Source organism: Eumetopias jubatus, unplaced genomic scaffold (genome assembly GCF_037043125.1).
Source record: "Eumetopias jubatus isolate StellerSeaLion01/CBP00866 unplaced genomic scaffold, mEumJub1_p1.0 scaffold_16, whole genome shotgun sequence".
Lineage (NCBI taxonomy): Eukaryota > Metazoa > Chordata > Mammalia > Carnivora > Otariidae > Eumetopias > Eumetopias jubatus.
In genome coordinates this window covers 57,097,601-57,114,506 of record NW_028274822.1, presented here as the reverse complement: position 1 = coordinate 57,114,506, position 16,906 = coordinate 57,097,601, and the positions used below count along the sequence as shown (strand labels likewise).

The 16,906-nt window shown below is 40.5% G+C and overlaps 1 protein-coding gene across 1 annotated transcript in view; it reads left to right on the top strand.

The window, feature by feature from the left end:
- LAMA1 (laminin subunit alpha 1) overlaps positions 1-16,906 on the top strand; it is a 145,090-nt gene that overhangs the window by 47,853 nt on the left and 80,331 nt on the right. Inside the window, exons 7-16 of the mRNA XM_088019397.1 lie at positions 1,227-1,316; positions 4,476-4,593; positions 5,706-5,884; positions 6,572-6,677; positions 8,659-8,819; positions 9,760-9,900; positions 11,082-11,255; positions 12,948-13,049; positions 14,244-14,455; positions 15,244-15,355. Coding sequence (XP_087875523.1) covers positions 1,227-1,316; positions 4,476-4,593; positions 5,706-5,884; positions 6,572-6,677; positions 8,659-8,819; positions 9,760-9,900; positions 11,082-11,255; positions 12,948-13,049; positions 14,244-14,455; positions 15,244-15,355 — 1,395 coding nt within the window. The remainder of the gene's footprint in view (positions 1-1,226; positions 1,317-4,475; positions 4,594-5,705; positions 5,885-6,571; positions 6,678-8,658; positions 8,820-9,759; positions 9,901-11,081; positions 11,256-12,947; positions 13,050-14,243; positions 14,456-15,243; positions 15,356-16,906) is intronic.

Genomic DNA, 16,906 nt, shown 5'->3' with positions numbered 1-16,906 from the left:
ATCTCTGGCTATTCTAGATTCATTTTGTCTCCTTATAAATTTTAGAATGGGTTTGTTACTTTCTGCACCCCCCCCGCCCCCCACCAAATCCTGCTAAGATTTTCATTGGGATTCCACTGGATTGATAGATCAGTTTGGGAAGGATTTTGGAAGACACTTTGATAATATTGGATCATCTAATCCATGAACATGCTGTATCTCTCCACCTGTCTGGGTCCTCTGAGTTTCTCTTGGCAATGTTTCATTATTTATTAGTACATCTATTATTCAATTTATTCTTAATATACATTTTTGCCTGTTAGCCTTAATAGATTGCTTTCTAAATTTTATTTTCCATTTCTTCATTGCTAGTGTATAGAAATACAGTCCATTTTTAATTTATTTTACATACTAAAACATTGCTAAAGTCACAGATTATTTCTAGTGGGTTTTGTTTTTTGGTTTTTTTTTTTTTTTTTAGGTTTTCCCAAATACACAATAATATCATCTACAAATAATGAGAGTTTGGCCTTACTGTGCACTTTTTGTGTCTTTGATTTCTTTTTCCTTGCATTATTGAACTGGCTGGCACCTCCCCATAGATGTGGCATGGAAATGGTGAGAACAGATTATAAGAGGAAAACACTTAATCTTTCACTGCTAGCTCTCAGGTTTTCATGGATTCCCTTTGTTATGCCTGAGCAGATTCTCTTCTACTGGCTTGCCAAGTTTTTTTAATGAATGGTGGTAAATTCTGTAACATGTTTTTTGTGACTCTACTGAAATGATCAAATGATATTTTTCTCCTTTATTCTGTTAATGTGGTGATTTACATTTACTAATTTTTGTGTGTTGAACTAACTTTACATTTTGGGGGAAAATTCTACTTGGCCATGAGTGAGTTATTATCCTTTGTATAAAGTACTATATTCAATTCTATAGTGCTGTATTCAGTGTTTTTTAGGGTTATCAGTTACGGGTTTTGAATATGACTACCTGGTATAAGGTTCAGACAAGTTAAGAATTTCTTTTAGACTCATTTGTTTTCTGTTGATGAGTTCATTTGGGCATTATTTGTTTTAAATCAACACAAGGATTTTTGTGCATGAAATATAATTTAAAATGTGTCTCTAATTATTTTTTAGGTTACCAATAACTGCTGAGCTATATGTTGGAGAGCCCAACATTTTCTTTGAACTGAAATAGAAGAGGCCTTAATTTTTATTTGTCACTTTCTTTTTCCTTAGTATTATTATTCAGTCAAAGACATTTCTATTGGAGGAATGTGTATTTGTTATGGCCATGCTAGTAGCTGTCCATGGGATGAAACTACAAAGGTGAGTTCTAGTATTTTACAGTTTATTAAAACTTTAAAATAGGAGTTATAGCTCTAGTGTTTGCCTTACTGTTTTTTTACTCAAGTCAGATGTTGAAAGGTATAAAATCATGCTGTAAAAAATATTTTTCAGATAATTTAACTGGTTTCATTTTTTTGAACAATTTTATTCCACTTTCTTTGGAGGATATATTTCTTTTTTTGTTTTGTTTTGTTTTGTTTTCCTAGTATGTCCAGCACAAAGAAGATTTTTTTCATCATGATAAGCATACTCTTTAATCTCTATCACCTATTTCCTATTTCACCCATTACTTCACACCCCTTCCCTCTGATAACCATTGGTTTGTTATCTATAATTAAGAGTCTGTTTCTTGGTTTGCCTCTGTCTCTCTTTTTTTACCTTTGCTCATTTGCTTTTTTTCTTAAATTCTACATGAGCATATGGTATTTGTTTTTCTCTGGCTGACTTATTTCACTTGGCATTATACTCCCTAGCTCTATCCACGTTGCAAATGGCAAGACTTCATTCTTTTTTATGGCTGAATAATATTCCATTGTAGAGATACATACTACTTCTTCTTTATTCATTCATCTATTGATGGACACTTGAGCTGCTTCCATAGTTCGGCTATTGTAAATAATGCTGCAGTAAACATATGGTGCAAGTCTCCCTTTCAATTAACATTTTTGTATTTATTAGGTAAATACCCAGTAGTGCAATTACTGGATCATAGGGTAGTTCTATTTTTAATTTTTCAAGGAACCTCCATACTGTTTTCCAGAGTGGCTGCACCAGTTTGCATTCCTACCAAGAGTGGATGAGGGTTCCCCTTTCTCTGGATCCTTGCCAACACTTGTTGTTTCTTGTGTTGTTGATTTTTGCCATTCTGACCGGTGTGAGGTGGTATCTCATTGTAGCTTTGATTTGCATTTCCCTGATGATGAGTAATGTTGAGCATCTTTTCATGTGTCTATTAGTCATCTGGATGTCTTCTTTGGAAAAATATCTGTTCATATCTTCTGCCCATTTTTTAATTGGATTATTTGTTTTTTGGGTGTTGAATTGTATCAGTTCTTTATATAGTTTGGATACTAATTCTTTATTGGATATGTCATTGCAAATGTCTTCTCCCATTCAGTAGGTTGCCTTTTAGTTTTACTAATTATTTGATTTGCTGTGCAGAAACTTTTTATTTTGATGTAGTCCCAATAGTTTATTTTTGCTTTTATTTCCCTTGCCTCAGGAGACATATCTAGGAAATTGTTACTATGGTCTATGTCAGAGAAATTACTGCCTGTGCTCTCTTCAAGGATTTTTATGGTTTCAGGTCTCACATTTAGGTCGTTAATCCATTTTGACTTTATTTTTGTGTATGGTAAAAGAAAGTGGTCCAGTTTCATTCTTTTGCATGTAGCTGACCAATTTTCCCAACACCCATTTGTTGAAGATACTGTCTTTTTCCCATTGTATATTCCTTCCTCCTTTGTCAAAGATTAATTGACCATATAATTGTGGGTTTTATTTCTTGGTTTTCTATTCGAGTCCATTGATCTATATGTCTGTTTTTTATGCCAGTACCATACTATTTTAATTACTACCACTTGGTCATATAACTTGAAATCTGGAATTGTGATACCTCCTGTTTTATTTTTAATTTTCAAGATTGCTTTGGCTGTTTGAGATCTTTTATGGTTCCATACAAATTGCAGGATTGTTCTAATTCTGTGAAAAATGCTGTTGGTATCTTGATAGGGGTTGCATTAAATCTGTAGATTTCTTTGGGTAGTATAGACATTGTAACAACATTCGTTCTTCCAATCCATGAGTGTGGAATTTCATTCCATTTTTTGTGTTGTCTTGAATTTCTTTCATCGGTGTTTTATTGTTTTCAGAGTACAGATCTTTCACCTTTTTGGTTAAATTTACTCCTAGATGTTTTATTGTTTTTGGTGTAATTGTAAATGGGATTGCTTTTTTAATTTCCTTTTCTTTGGCTTCATTATTAGTGTATAGCAATGCAACAGATTTGTGTACATTAATTTTGTATCCTGCAACTTTGCTGAATTCATTTATTAGTTCTAGTGGTTTTTTGGTGGAGTCTTTGGGGTTTTCCATATATACTAACATGCCATCTGCAAATAGTGAGAGCGTTACTTCTTCCTTACCAATTTGGATGCCTTTTATTTCTTTTATTTATTTTTTGTTTGGAAGATGTATTTCTGATTAAGTATTTACTATGAAATTTTTGTGATAAAATACACATAACATAAAATTTACCATTTTAACCATTTTCAAGTATACAATTCAGTGGCCTAATGATCTTTGAAGATCTTTTCTCTATAAGACTGTCAAGCTAAAACCAAACACAGTTATAAATTATGCCTATATTTTTTAAAAGAATGGTTCCCCTCCTCTCATTTTCTCCCTCTTCCATGTTTGTGGTACTAAATCAAGAGAAAAACAAGTTTACCCATTTTAACATAATACTAAGTGAATAATATGAGGCCCTGTCTCCTCTTAAACAATTTATATGAAGCAACTTGTTATTTTTTCCCCCAGTCTTTGTAATTCTCTGACTCTTGAATAGGATTATCCTCTTTTGAGGCTGAAACCTAGGAAGATCAAGAAAGTTATTAATAAGAGCTTATAAACCCTGAATATCAGTGCATCTTATTTGGAAAACTTTTTGTCCATGAACCCATTTTATTTTTAGTTTTGTTTTATTCCTCCTCATTTCTGTTTGTAACCAGGTCATGTGTATATATTTTTCTCTAAAAATGAATGTCTCTATGCTTTGATGGAGCCATATGTCCTCAGGTATACTGTCATGCAGGATATGTGACCATGATCAGTTCTTTTAAAAATAAAGTTATGCGGGGCGCCTGGGGGCTCAGCTGGTTAAGCGGCTGCCTTCGGCTCAGGTCATGATCCCAGGGTCCTGGGATCCAGCCCCGCATCCGGCTCCGCATCCGGCTCCCTGCTCAGTGGGGAGTCTGTTTCTTCCTCCCCTTCTGCCCCTCTGCCTACTTGTGCACGCGCTCGCTCGCATGCGCTCTCTCTCTTTTTCTCTCTCTCTCAAATAAAATTAAAAAAAAAAATAAAGTTACGAAAAATATACAGGTTAATTTCCAGATGTCATTTTGTATTCTCCATTTCTAGAAACTACAGTGTCAGTGTGAGCATAACACCTGCGGAGAGGGCTGCAGTAGGTGTTGTCCGGGCTACCACCAGCAGCCCTGGCGGCCCGGCACCATTTCTGCTGGGAACACATGTGAAAGTAGGTCTACTGAGAATGGAAGGATGTAGTGTTTTTCCTTCTTAACATGCTTACTTTGATGATGACTTAACATTGGGACTAGGACGTAACTTGTTTTCTTAAATATTCAAATAGTTCCCAAAGTTGCGTATTACCTGAATACGAGTTAAAGTACTGAGACCTACCTGTATCTTTAGGGATTTGCTATTTTATCTCGGGTTCCTCTTCCCATATATGGATGTATTCTTTACCTAATTTGGATTTAATTTTTAAGTAGGCAATACATTCACACGATTCCAACATCCACCAATATATACAAAATACGTAGTGAAAAGTATTCCTTGCACTCTGTCTCCATCCTATGTTCTTCCTGAAATTTTATGCAAATAAAACATACATCAACATATCCCTACCCCCAACGTAGTTCATCCATGGGGCCTGACATGCTTGCATGTCATCCTACACATGGCTTTTATGTTTAACAGTGTGTCTTGAAAATCTTTCTGTGTTAGCAATATGAAATGCTGTTCTTTTTTATTTTATTAATTTTTTTATTTCAATTCCAGTATAATTAACACACAATGTTATGTTAGTTTCAGGTGTACAGTAGAGTGATTCAACAGTTCTATACATTCATTACTCAGCACTCATCATGACGAGTGCATCTTCATCCCCTTCACCTACTTCACCCATCCCCCGACCCAACTCCCTTCTGGTAACCACTAGTTTGTTCTCTATTGGAGTGTTGTTTTTAAAAACATTACCACTGAATTCCATTAAATGGATGCAATATAATTAAAATAGCTACCTATCCGTGGATAGTTCATGTGTTCCCAGTCTTTTTTTAACACAAACAGTGATGTGGGGAGTAAGCCTGTACATATCACTCATAAGTGCAGGTACTTCTGCGGGATTGTGATCCCAGAAGATAGGTTGAGGGGTCAAATGGGTGTGCATGTGTATAATTTTGATGACTACTCCCAATCGTCCTCAATAAGATTGCCCATATCCTATTAAATTTACTTATTCTGGAATTTTAATTTAATTTACGGTCATAGAAACTTAGAGAAGGAAGGGTTTTCTTTATATAGGACATAATAAATATATTAATTGAGATGTTAAAATTCCTCCAGAATGTAATTGTCACAATAAAACTCAAGACTGTTACTATGATGAAAGTGTTGCAAATCAGAGGAGAAGTTTGAATACTGCTGGACAGTTCCGAGGAGGAGGGGTTTGCATCAATTGCGGGCAGAACACCATGGGTATCAATTGCGAAACCTGTATTGATGGATATTATAGACCATACAAGGTGAGAGTGTTTCTTCACCATAGCTGAATTTCATTGCCTTTTCAAGGTGGAAGAGAGATTTCGCCAATGGTCAATTTCAATATTGGAAACTCCTTCCCTTCTGTAATATTTCCTTTATATTCTTATTCTGCTAGTAGCATTTTTCAGATATCGGTTTCCTGCTCTGTCTGTCCTGTGTTCTTGCTCAGAGTAGGATGTTCACTTGTTATTTAACTTGGATTTGGGGCCCTACTGGCTGTGTAATCTTGGTTTTGTAATACTAACTGTGAATGGGAAGAGTCAGCCAAAAACTATTGCACCTGTATCTTGCCTGTAGGAAGTGCTCAGTCCATCCTCAGCTGACCTAATATGTAGTTACCACCTGGCTCCCTGTGGAGGTCTGGGCTAGGTGATGCTTATACATGGCTGTGAGAGATAGCGGAGGGGAGCCCCATGACAGTGGTCATGAGAAAGGATGGCACTCTGCTAATGATACTTGCCACTGTCCCATCAAAAAATGTTTGGGGCTTTCTGGCTTGAGCTCACATTATTTTCCTGAGACCTACATTCCCTGGGGATACAAAATCATTATAATAGTCACATCTTGAGTGAAAAGCCAGTACCTTGTCATTGATATTGTTGTTGATGTTATTGCTAATATTGCTGATAATTCTAGTAAGGTAATCCAGGACAAATGCTGCCTTTCAGGTGTCTCCTTATGAGGACAACCCTTGTCATCCCTGTGACTGTGACCCTTTCGGGTCCCTCAGTTCTGTCTGTATTAAAGATGAGCTCCAATCTGGCTTACACATAGGTAAGTCCTTGACTGGTTTTTGTGCTTGAATTGATTTTTTTTTTTTTTGGTGGAAGATTTGTACCTGGTAGAACTATCATAATTGGATAGAAATTGAGTGATATGATTCTCTATTGATTCTTTTGTTTACAAAATACTTATCACGCAGTTACTCTGTGTCAGGCAATTCTTTAGGGCCCAGGAATATGTACTTGAACAAGATGATCAAAATTCCTGCTCACAGACAGACACTCAACAAACAAGTACACGCATAATATCAGTCTGGGTAGGGAGGAGTCCTGTGGGCATGAAGCAAAATTGGGAGTCGTGATTGGAGGGAGATGGGGTGTAAAGAGGGCAATGTTGGGGTGATGAAATGACATTTGAGCAGATAATTGAGCATTTGATGAGAGAAGAAATAAGGCTCAGGTTAAGGCCATGTGGGAAACACAGTAAATAACAATCCCTCTATTTAGCTCTTAGAAGACACTCACAAGGCTTTTGCATACAACATCTCGCAAAGCAAACAAATTCTCCTGCTAACTTTGTAAATGTCAGTGTTCTTTCTGTTAGAAAAACTGGCAAAGGGCTTGCAAATAACCAGAATCTTCTGAAAAGGTTGCATCTGTTCAAAGACTTCTGTGACCTCATCAAATTCTCAGTCACTAGCAGTTAAAATAGATATTGATCAGCCGGGAAGGATGTGCCAACCAGGGGGCCCACCCACAATGCAGAGGGTAATTTACATAATTGAATTAATCCTTACACTGGACTGGTAATGGGATGCTAATGATAATGAGGATGATGTTGATTGTAGTCACAATTACCCTTGACTGGGTTCATTTTAGGAAATACATCATTTAAACATTCAGCCATAGCAGATATAAATTCTTTAATGCATTTTATAGGCAAGGAAGCTGTAGCTCAGAGCAGTTAAGAAACTTGGCTGACGTTACACAACTGAAAGTTTCAGAGCTGCCATTAAAATCAGAGATAGTGCTCATTGCCCTTTACCATTTCCCTTGTGCTTTCAAAAACAACAACAACAACAAACCAACAACAGCTTTATTTTGTGATACAGTTCACTACCATACAATTCACCCCTTTAAAGTGTATGATTCAGTGTTTTTTTGGTATTTGTGGGTGCAACCATCAACACAGCCCACTATAGACCATTTTCATCACCCCATAAAGAAACCCCTTCCCTGTTGGTAATCACTCCCCACTTCCCTCCATGCCCTCCGCCCCAGCCCTAGGCAACCACTGATCTTTCTCTCCACAGATTGGCTTATTCTGGACATTTCATATAAACAGAACCGTCCAATGTATGGTTTTTTGAGACTGGCTTCTTTTACTTAGCATCATTTTTTCAAGGTTTATCCATGCTGTAGCCTCCATTAGTACTTTGGTCCTTTTTTTTTTTTTCTTTTTCTTTTCTGAATACTACTCTATCGTATGTATGTACCACATTTTATATAGCCATCCATCAGATCATGAGTATTTCATTTATTTCCACTTTTTGGTTATTATGAATAATGCTGCTATAAACATTCATGTCTAACTTTTTTGTGGATGTATGTTTTCATTGTTCTTAGGTAAGTGGTTAGGAGTGGAATTGCTGGGTCATAGAGTAACTCTGTGTTTCATATTTTGAAAAAGTGCCAAACTGTTTTCCAAAGTCACGGTACAATTTGACATTCCCACCAGACTCTGTTTTTCATCTCTGTTTTCTTTTTCTAAACTAAGGGTTGACAAACTGTGGTCCATGGGCCATATCTGGCAAACCACCAGTTTTTGTAAGTAAAGTTGTATTGGAACAGAGCTATGCCCATCTGTTGACTGCTCCCAAGCACTTAGGGCAAAGTTGAGTAATTGCAACAGAGATTCTTTGGCCAAAAAGCTTGAAATATTTCGTTTCTGGACCTTTGTAGAAATAGTTTGCCAACCCCTGCTTTAACCTTTTTACCCTCCTGTTGGGCCATTGCCATCCTTTTCTTCCCAGGGAAGCAGCCAGGTCAATGTCCATGCAAGGAAGGCTATGCAGGAGAAAAATGTGATCGCTGCCAATTTGGTTACAAGGCTTACCCAGCCTGCGTCCGCTGTGAGTGCAGTCGGGCTGGGAGTGTGAACGAGGACCCATGCTCAGAGCCTTGTCTCTGTAAGGTATGCGTGGGGGTTAAAGTTGACCCTGAGTTTCTTTTGAGGTGTCCTGAGAAAGCAACACATTCCATAGGCTCAGGAGATCAGTTCTTGAGCAAAGCAGCAAGGTTTAAATAGAATTCTGCTTACCCACACCTTCCTGAGAAGCATGACATTCTGTCACAGTCTATGTCCTTGGCCTTAGATGGGCACCCAGTTTGCTTTTTTGGTGCCTTCTGGGCAATGGCCATCTCTTCTGGAGGTATTTCTGTGACTTCCAAGATGAAACCAAATATTGCATTTCTTAGGCCTGGGCCATGATCTCTTCTGACATTCTGTTCCAGCCTAATGTTTAGAGGAGAACCAGGTAAATACTAAATTTGTAAAAATGTCAAATAAGGCAGATATGTTATTTTGGATTTCTCTTAAAAAAATTGGACAATGATAAAAAACACAGTCATTGGGTACCACAGAGGTGGGGGTTTTTTGCAATCTGATATTAATATCCATTTCCCCATGATAACCATAATTTGTGGAACTTCCCATTATATCTTCTGTGCTTCTTCCCATGTAAGCAGAGTCTTAAGCACATTTTATAAGTGACTGAAAATAATCTTGAGTATTTGTTAATAAGACAAACAATTATATAGCCCTCCTCGGGTTTTAAAATTCTTGAAAGATCAGCAAAAATGGAAGGTTTCAAACAAAACAATATGAAAAATGTTATTTCAATATAAATGACCGAGCTCTAGGATCCTGACCCTCATTCTCGCCTACAAAATTAAGTGGTCATAATTTCAAAATATCTGTTCTGGAAATAATGACTTCATGAGGCTTTACATCTCCTCAGAGTATCTATTTATTTACCTGTTTCTCTGGATCACCAAACACCTTTCTTGTTAATGTCACTTTATTCTATCTACCTAGACACACTGGTTTCAAATCTTTTCTCTACTCCATGCAGGAAAATGTTGAGGGAGACAATTGTGACCTCTGCAAGCCAGGATTCTATAACTTGAAGGAGAGAAACCCCGAGGGCTGCTCAGAGTGCTTCTGCTTTGGCGTTTCTGACGTCTGTGACAGCCTTTCTTGGTCCATCAGTCAGGTGCGGGTACCTTCCCCGAGCCCGAATTTAAGACATGTGCCACCTCAAAGGAGCTCTCTGGGAGCTGTGTTCTAAAGCAAGGGGGCTGCCTTTCCCTGTACCACCACTCCCGGCCGTTTGGAATGATATTGGCATGGATCAGAGGCAGCCGGCTACTAAAGTGTCACAGAAGTTTCTTTCTTGGTCACGTGTTTGTTCCTACATATATTTCCCTATCCAAACAATAGGATGTTATGGTATTGTAGAATGTATCATGTTTCAATTTCTTCTATGGGAAAATGCATCTGGTTGTGGGGTCAGAGGTGAGTTCTGGGACCCACTGCTCCACACTGGTCTCAGGCCAGGAAGCACATCAGGACATGGGTTAATGCAGAATTTTCTAGCTCAGAGAACCTGGTGAGGGTAGGAATAACAACAGGTGACATAGGGATTATGAGGGCAGGCAACTGATTCCTCAGTTGTTCTGGGAATGGGGAGTCCTAGGGGGATGTCAAATGGTGCCTGGGAGGACAGTGTGATGGCTTGAGGTTAGGGAGGACCGCAGGGCACAGGGCTCATCCGTGGTAACCACCTGGCCTCCCCATGGCCATCTTGGGAAAGCTGTATTCAGCGTAGGGGGGTTGCTAGTCCCTGACTCTCCTTTCCCTCCCTCCCTCCCTCCCTCCATCCCTGGCAGGTTGGTGAGGAGTGGGAGCAACATGGGGGAGGGAGTGGGAATCCCAATCAGTATCTAAGAATGAAGGTGAATCCCTGTGGCTACCATGCTGGGGTGATGGCTTGTCATCTCTTTGTAGATGATAAATCAGGAGAATAGGATCTGGAGGTTATTTTTATACATTTTTCAGCTTTTTGGTAAAGCTGTTCAATGCATCTATTAAGGTCCTTGCTATTTTTTTTTTAATCTAAAACATATATCCATGTCTGCCATAGTTTTGCTCACCAACTTGCTTATAATTGATCTGGGGATCTGGAGAGTGTTTGACTCATTCTCAGATTTTCTTGATCCTTTGACAAGTAGAAGGGTCATGAGTCATGTGGTTCTGTGGCCACAATGTGTTAACTCTGTCCTTAGCTAAGCTCTCTGAGTCTGTTTCTTCATTGTAGGGATATTAGTACTGGCCTGGGTGAAATCTCAGGGGACTTCAATTTCATATTCTGAAATTCTGAATCTTTTTTTTAAGGTGAAAGATATGTCTGGGTGGCTGGTCACCGACCTGATCAGTCCAAGCAAGATCCTGTCTCAGCAAGATGCGCTGGGTGGGCGTCATCGGATTAGCATCAACAACACGGTGGTCCTGCAGAGGCTGACTTCCAAGTATTACTGGTTGGCCCCAGAGGCCTACCTTGGAAATAAGGTAGGGCCATCGCCAGAAGTGACATCTCGGGCAAAGATCTCAGAGCACATTAGGAAAGAACTTCTTGTTGGCAATTTAAGTCGTCTCAGGCTCACTAGAGGGTTTGACAGATAATTATACAGCATTTACTTACACCTGACTCACATGGTCTTGCTTAGCCTTGGGTGACTTTATTACATCATTAGACTATGAACTTTGTTCTTGGCCACGTCAGTCATAGGCAGGCTGTTGTAGGAAGCCTTGTCCCCTCCTCCCATGACAGGCTCTCCACTTTCCTCTGCGTTCCTGTATCACCTGGGCCTCTGTGAAGTGTTGGGCAAATTCCTGCTTTGTTTAGTTAGCCCTGTACTTTCCTTAGGCCCAGGGCTCAGTAGAGAGCCTGGCACAGAAGGCACTTGGGCGGGACAGGCTGGGCATTGGGGCCGGTGTCCTGCCAGTTTCATTATCAAGACAGACTCTTTCTCACCTAACATTCACATTTAGCAAAGATAGAATACTTCCCATTTTAAGAAAATGCAAAGTGGTGATTCTACCAAGTAGAAATTTGGTTAATATGATTTAACCTGCCGTTGTTCCCTTCCTCCTTACCAATCATGCCACTTCTTTTTTTTTTTTTGAGACAGAGAGGGAGGGAGTGAGAGAGAGCACAAGCAGGGGCGAGGGGCAGACAGAGAGAGAAGCAGACTCTCCGCTGAGCAGGGAACCCCATATGGGGCTCCATTGCAGGACTCCAGAATCATGACCTGAACCAAAGGCAGTTTGGTTCAAAGGTTAGTTTACCTGAATGAGCCACCCAGACGCCCCCAATATTGCCACTTCTCTCCAGATTCTGATGATCCAAAAATACACCCTGTGGAATCTATCTCAGTGGCTCGAGTTCCGTGCTTACCTTCCCTGTGCATTTGGTTTGTTTTGAAGTAATAGTATATGTTTCATCGTAGTGCAGGTCTTATAGCCTGGGAAGTTTCTATTTCATTTACTGGCTATATTTTAATTCTATAACTTATTTTATTTAGACTTAGGTTTAAGTAGTGTTTACTTTGAAAATGATTCTTCTTTCCCATCAAATTATAATCCTAGAAGATGTGCTCTCTTTATAATGTGGTCTTATCACCAAAGGTCAATGATCTTTTTTTTTTCTGTTAAGATCACTTTTCTAATTTTATGGTGCAAAGACTGGATTCTGAACCTGATATTGGGTCACACACCTGTCACAAAGAAAATCTCCATTTTATATTAAAGGCTATGACCAGGAGGAAAAACCTTTAGTCCTTCTTTTAGCTGATGAGTCCTGTACCTTATTGTTCTTCTACGAGCAGTGCAAGGAGATCAGAATGTTGGGATTATCATCATGGATCTGCCTCCTAAATCCTAAAAAATTTAAGTGAAATACACATCTCCTATGTGACTCACAGAAGTTGGTGCTTGTTCACCTTGGGCTTTCTCTAAGAAGGAGCACATCTTTCTCCTGTACATTTAAATCACATCCTGCATTTTGGTAATATTGGTTAAACAACATATTCGTATAATATGCTTTCTTTTCACTGCCTTACTGTGGACTCCCTTACGTACCGTAGCCACTCGGCTACCTTGCAGCCGGGTTGTCTCCCGACGGATCATGGCCACCACTTCCTCTTACAGAGGGGCTGTGGTCATGTGCCCTCCGTGTTCACTCTCGCTTACCTCTTTCAGCTGACTGCGTTTGGTGGCTTCCTCAAGTACACGGTGTCTTACGATGTTCCCGTGGAGATGGTGGATGGGGACCTCATGTCTCACGCTGATGTCATCATTAAGGTAGTTGCTTTCACGTTGCTTTGCCGTAGAGTGGAAGGGCTTAGCTGGGGGACAGTTTATGACTCTGAGTGGCTAAGAGAGACCATAGTAGCAGGGAGCACAGGGCCAGGTGGCCGTTCAGCAAGGCTTTGCCTCATCCGGACACCACCAAGACTGAGTGTGACAGTTCTCTTTGGGCCCATTCCTGGAATTGCCTCAGGACAGCACATGGGGCTCTTCCCTCAATCCCCGAAGCTGACCCATCTTTTCACATTGAGAAGGGAGACGGGGGTTTGCTCTGACGTTGGAAGTACCCTGTCAGCCCTTTGAGTCCCTCTGTCTCCTCCTGCCACGTTGCCTCCCACATGAAGGCTTAGGCAGCAGTGCTTGGCGGTGTGGGGACAGAAGATGGGTTGCCATTTTTGTCCTCAGCCACTGTACCCTCACTCCCCCTCCACCCCCATCGCTCAAAGACCCAGCTCAGCCTCACTGGAAATTTTCCCAAAGGTAAGAAACCACCTCGGGTTCTAGTCTGCAGTGTCTGCCCCCTCTCCTGGTACCTTTATTTTTTATTTTTCTTTAAAGATTTTACTTATTTATTTGAGAGAGAGAGAGAACAAGTGGGGGTGGGGGGAGGGCAGGAGGAGAGGGAGAAGCAGGCTCCCTGCTGAGCAGGGAACCCAGCGTGGGATTGGATCCCAGGACCCTGGGATCATGACCTGAGCCGAAGGCAGACGCTTAACTGACTGAGCCACCCAGACGTCCCTTTCTCCCAGCACCTTTAATGATGTGCACCGCCCCCATCCAGCCTGCGGTGAGTGGGATCGGGATGACATAAAGCATTTTGGGGAATGGCAGTTTTGTGGAAAGCTAGAGGTATCTTTATATACTTTTCTACTTTTGCTCTTCAGTTAAAGATGACGGGTGTCAGATTCATTGCTTTGAGGAAAGCTATGTGCACATACATGCTGTTTCTCTTCTGAGATCCCAGCGCAGGACCCAGCCTATAGATTTATTCTCTGAATCCCTCTGAGGGGAATACAAGGAAACAGCTCTCCTCCTATCGTTCCGAACCAAGAGTTGTGGACACGATCACATGTTTGCCCCGAGAACCTAAGCACAAATGAAAAGCCACATTGCTGAATAGAAATTTGCTTTTATTTTTTGATCATGAAGTTGAATTACAAAGGTATTTCCTCTTGGTTTAAATATTAGGGAAATGGACTCACTTTAAGCACCCAGGCTGAGGGCCTGGCATTACAACCATATGAAGAGTACTTGAACGTGGTCAGACTTGTGCCGGAGAACTTTCGAGATTTTAATAACAAAAGGGAGATAGATCGCGACCAGCTGATGACTGTCCTTGCCAACGTGACACATCTCTTGATCAGAGCCAACTACAATTCTGCAAAAATGGCTCTTTACAGGTGTGTATTGAAAGAGAGGGAAAGCTCATGGGAAGGGTCCTCAATCTCGTCTTCATCTATTAATAATGATGTATTTTCAGTGTAATATATTTTCCTTGATTATTTTAAGGGTACAACTAATGGAACTGGCTGCCTTCAAAATACTTTTATTACTATAATATTAGTGACGATGTAAGGACAGTGGTCCATGATAAGTGTGTCTCAGTAGGAGATCATTTTGACATCAGGATCAGAAACTTTCAAGGTGGTTTTCTGAGAAATGCCTGACAAGTTCACAAGTGTCTGGACCGCCTTGTATCTTGTTTTTACCCTCCTGATGTTAACGGTCTTAAATTTTACTGTCTATTTAAGCTAATGTTCCCATCCTCGGTCATGTTATTCCTTCCAGGAGGTCAATTTCTGGCAATGCCAGGCTATGGCTACGCATGCACATTGGACACAGCTAAAGCAAACACGGAATTATACATTTAAGAACAATCTCTGTATTTGAGATAGGATGATTGAATGGGTTAGTTTTTCGGAAGTGTTTCAACTCAGACTGGGCAACGTCAGACCCTTCCCACAGCTGTCTGGGCAACTACTCTTCTTTGCACCAAATGTTGCAAAGGCCTTCCAGAGAATACTGACAGCTTTCAGAAATCATATTGGTGGGAAAATCTGTAGTTACTTACAAAAGTCACATCACCTTTTTGTTTGAACAAAACTTTAAGAATCCACCTTCATCAAGATGTTAGCTGTCATTTGCAGGTAGGCGTCTGAGTCACGGGATGACTTCTGTCTATTGGTAGGTTGGATTCTGTCTCTTTGGATACAGCCAGCCCTAATGTTATAGACCTGGCGCTGGCCACTGAGGTGGAGCACTGCGAATGTCCCCAAGGCTACGCAGGGATCTCCTGTGAGGTAAGGCTCCTCTTCCGTTCCTATCTCCTTTTGTTCTTTCCTAAGGAGAAAAAAAGCACATTAAAGGTGATACAATAACCCGCACTTGAATTTTAATTTTAGAAACCTAACATTTGGCTCAGACTTGGGCGGCTTTAGGAATACTGGAAGTCACAATGTTTAAGGCAGTCTGGTGCCCCTTCCAGCGGGGTCCTGGGACACGTGGAAATGGCCCGATTTCAGTCTACCCTCTTGCCTTAGTCAACCAGAAAGTTGCACTGCCCATGCCGTAGTCTGCATTTCTAAGGAGGATTGAACTTGATTGTGTCTGGATATTTACAAATCACCAGCGTGCCACCTAGAAAGCCAGGCCCGTTTTGAGACTTTTTATGGCCCCCAGCTAGGTTAACTTGGGTGAGCTCTACTTCACAATGAAGTGTGTGAGAATGCACTTGCGATCACCAGTAAAAGTAATCTGTCACTAAAAAAATTTTCTGAAATATATTTTGAAATTATTTGGACTTGAATATTGATAATAACTCTCTCCTGCTGAGGACTTTCTATGTATTTGGCACGATCCTAACCTCTTTCTGTAGGAAAGAGCTAGGAAGTAGTTATATCAGGTTCCAAGTGTCATGTGCACCGTTAACCGCCACACGGTCCTGCCTCTCCCGTGTTTAAGACTGACTTGACATTGGCTGTGAGTTCTAGGCCATTAACTTACAATTTGTTTTACAAATCTTTATCAGTTATACACTTTGCAGTTAATAAAGTTGGCCTGTGCTTCATGATATAGATTTTTAATTAAATATTTCTATTTCTATTTTAAATATTTTACAGGGTTTTTTTCTTTTATGACCCCATGAACTTTTTTTTTTAGATCTAAAGACATGTATTTTTAGGCCAAGGAAGTATCTGTAGGACCTAAGTCCTGTGAGCTTACCAGAGAAATGACCTTGAGCCTACCTCATAGTATGTGGGATGTGAGAGTGGGTGGGCTGGCAGATAAAGTAGGAGCCCAGGCCAGCTAGACCAGGAGGGGGCAGCAGTGAGCAGGTGCTGCAGGGGAACTCCAGGTCCCCTGGGTTCAGAGGAAAATGTGCTGATATACAGGGGATGATGGCTCAAGGAAGCACACGAAGCTTAACATAAGTGTTTTTATCAGCCAGAAGAACTCATTCTTTCATTAGGAGCTGACATAAGGAATCAGGCAGCTATAGGTGGGGACTGGAATTCTTGAGATCCCTGTGGCCACCCCACAGACCCCCAGGCAGCTCCCCCTCAGTGCCCATCTGTAGACTAGCCCATTGTCCTTGACGGGAACGTGGTGCATGGAGGTGTTAAGGGGACTTTCACAAGGTCAGTGTGAATGAATGCATATATATATTACTCATATAACGAAAATGCAATTTTAATATTTTTTACAAGAGTAAAAACCAGATCCACACCCCTCCTCCCATGACCCCATGGGAGCATGCTGGCCTCCCAAAAAATCACTCCCCCATCTGCACTTGAAACACGTTTTATGTCTGGTGCAGCCCCAAGCAGCCCTGTAACCACAGGTCTGGGAGG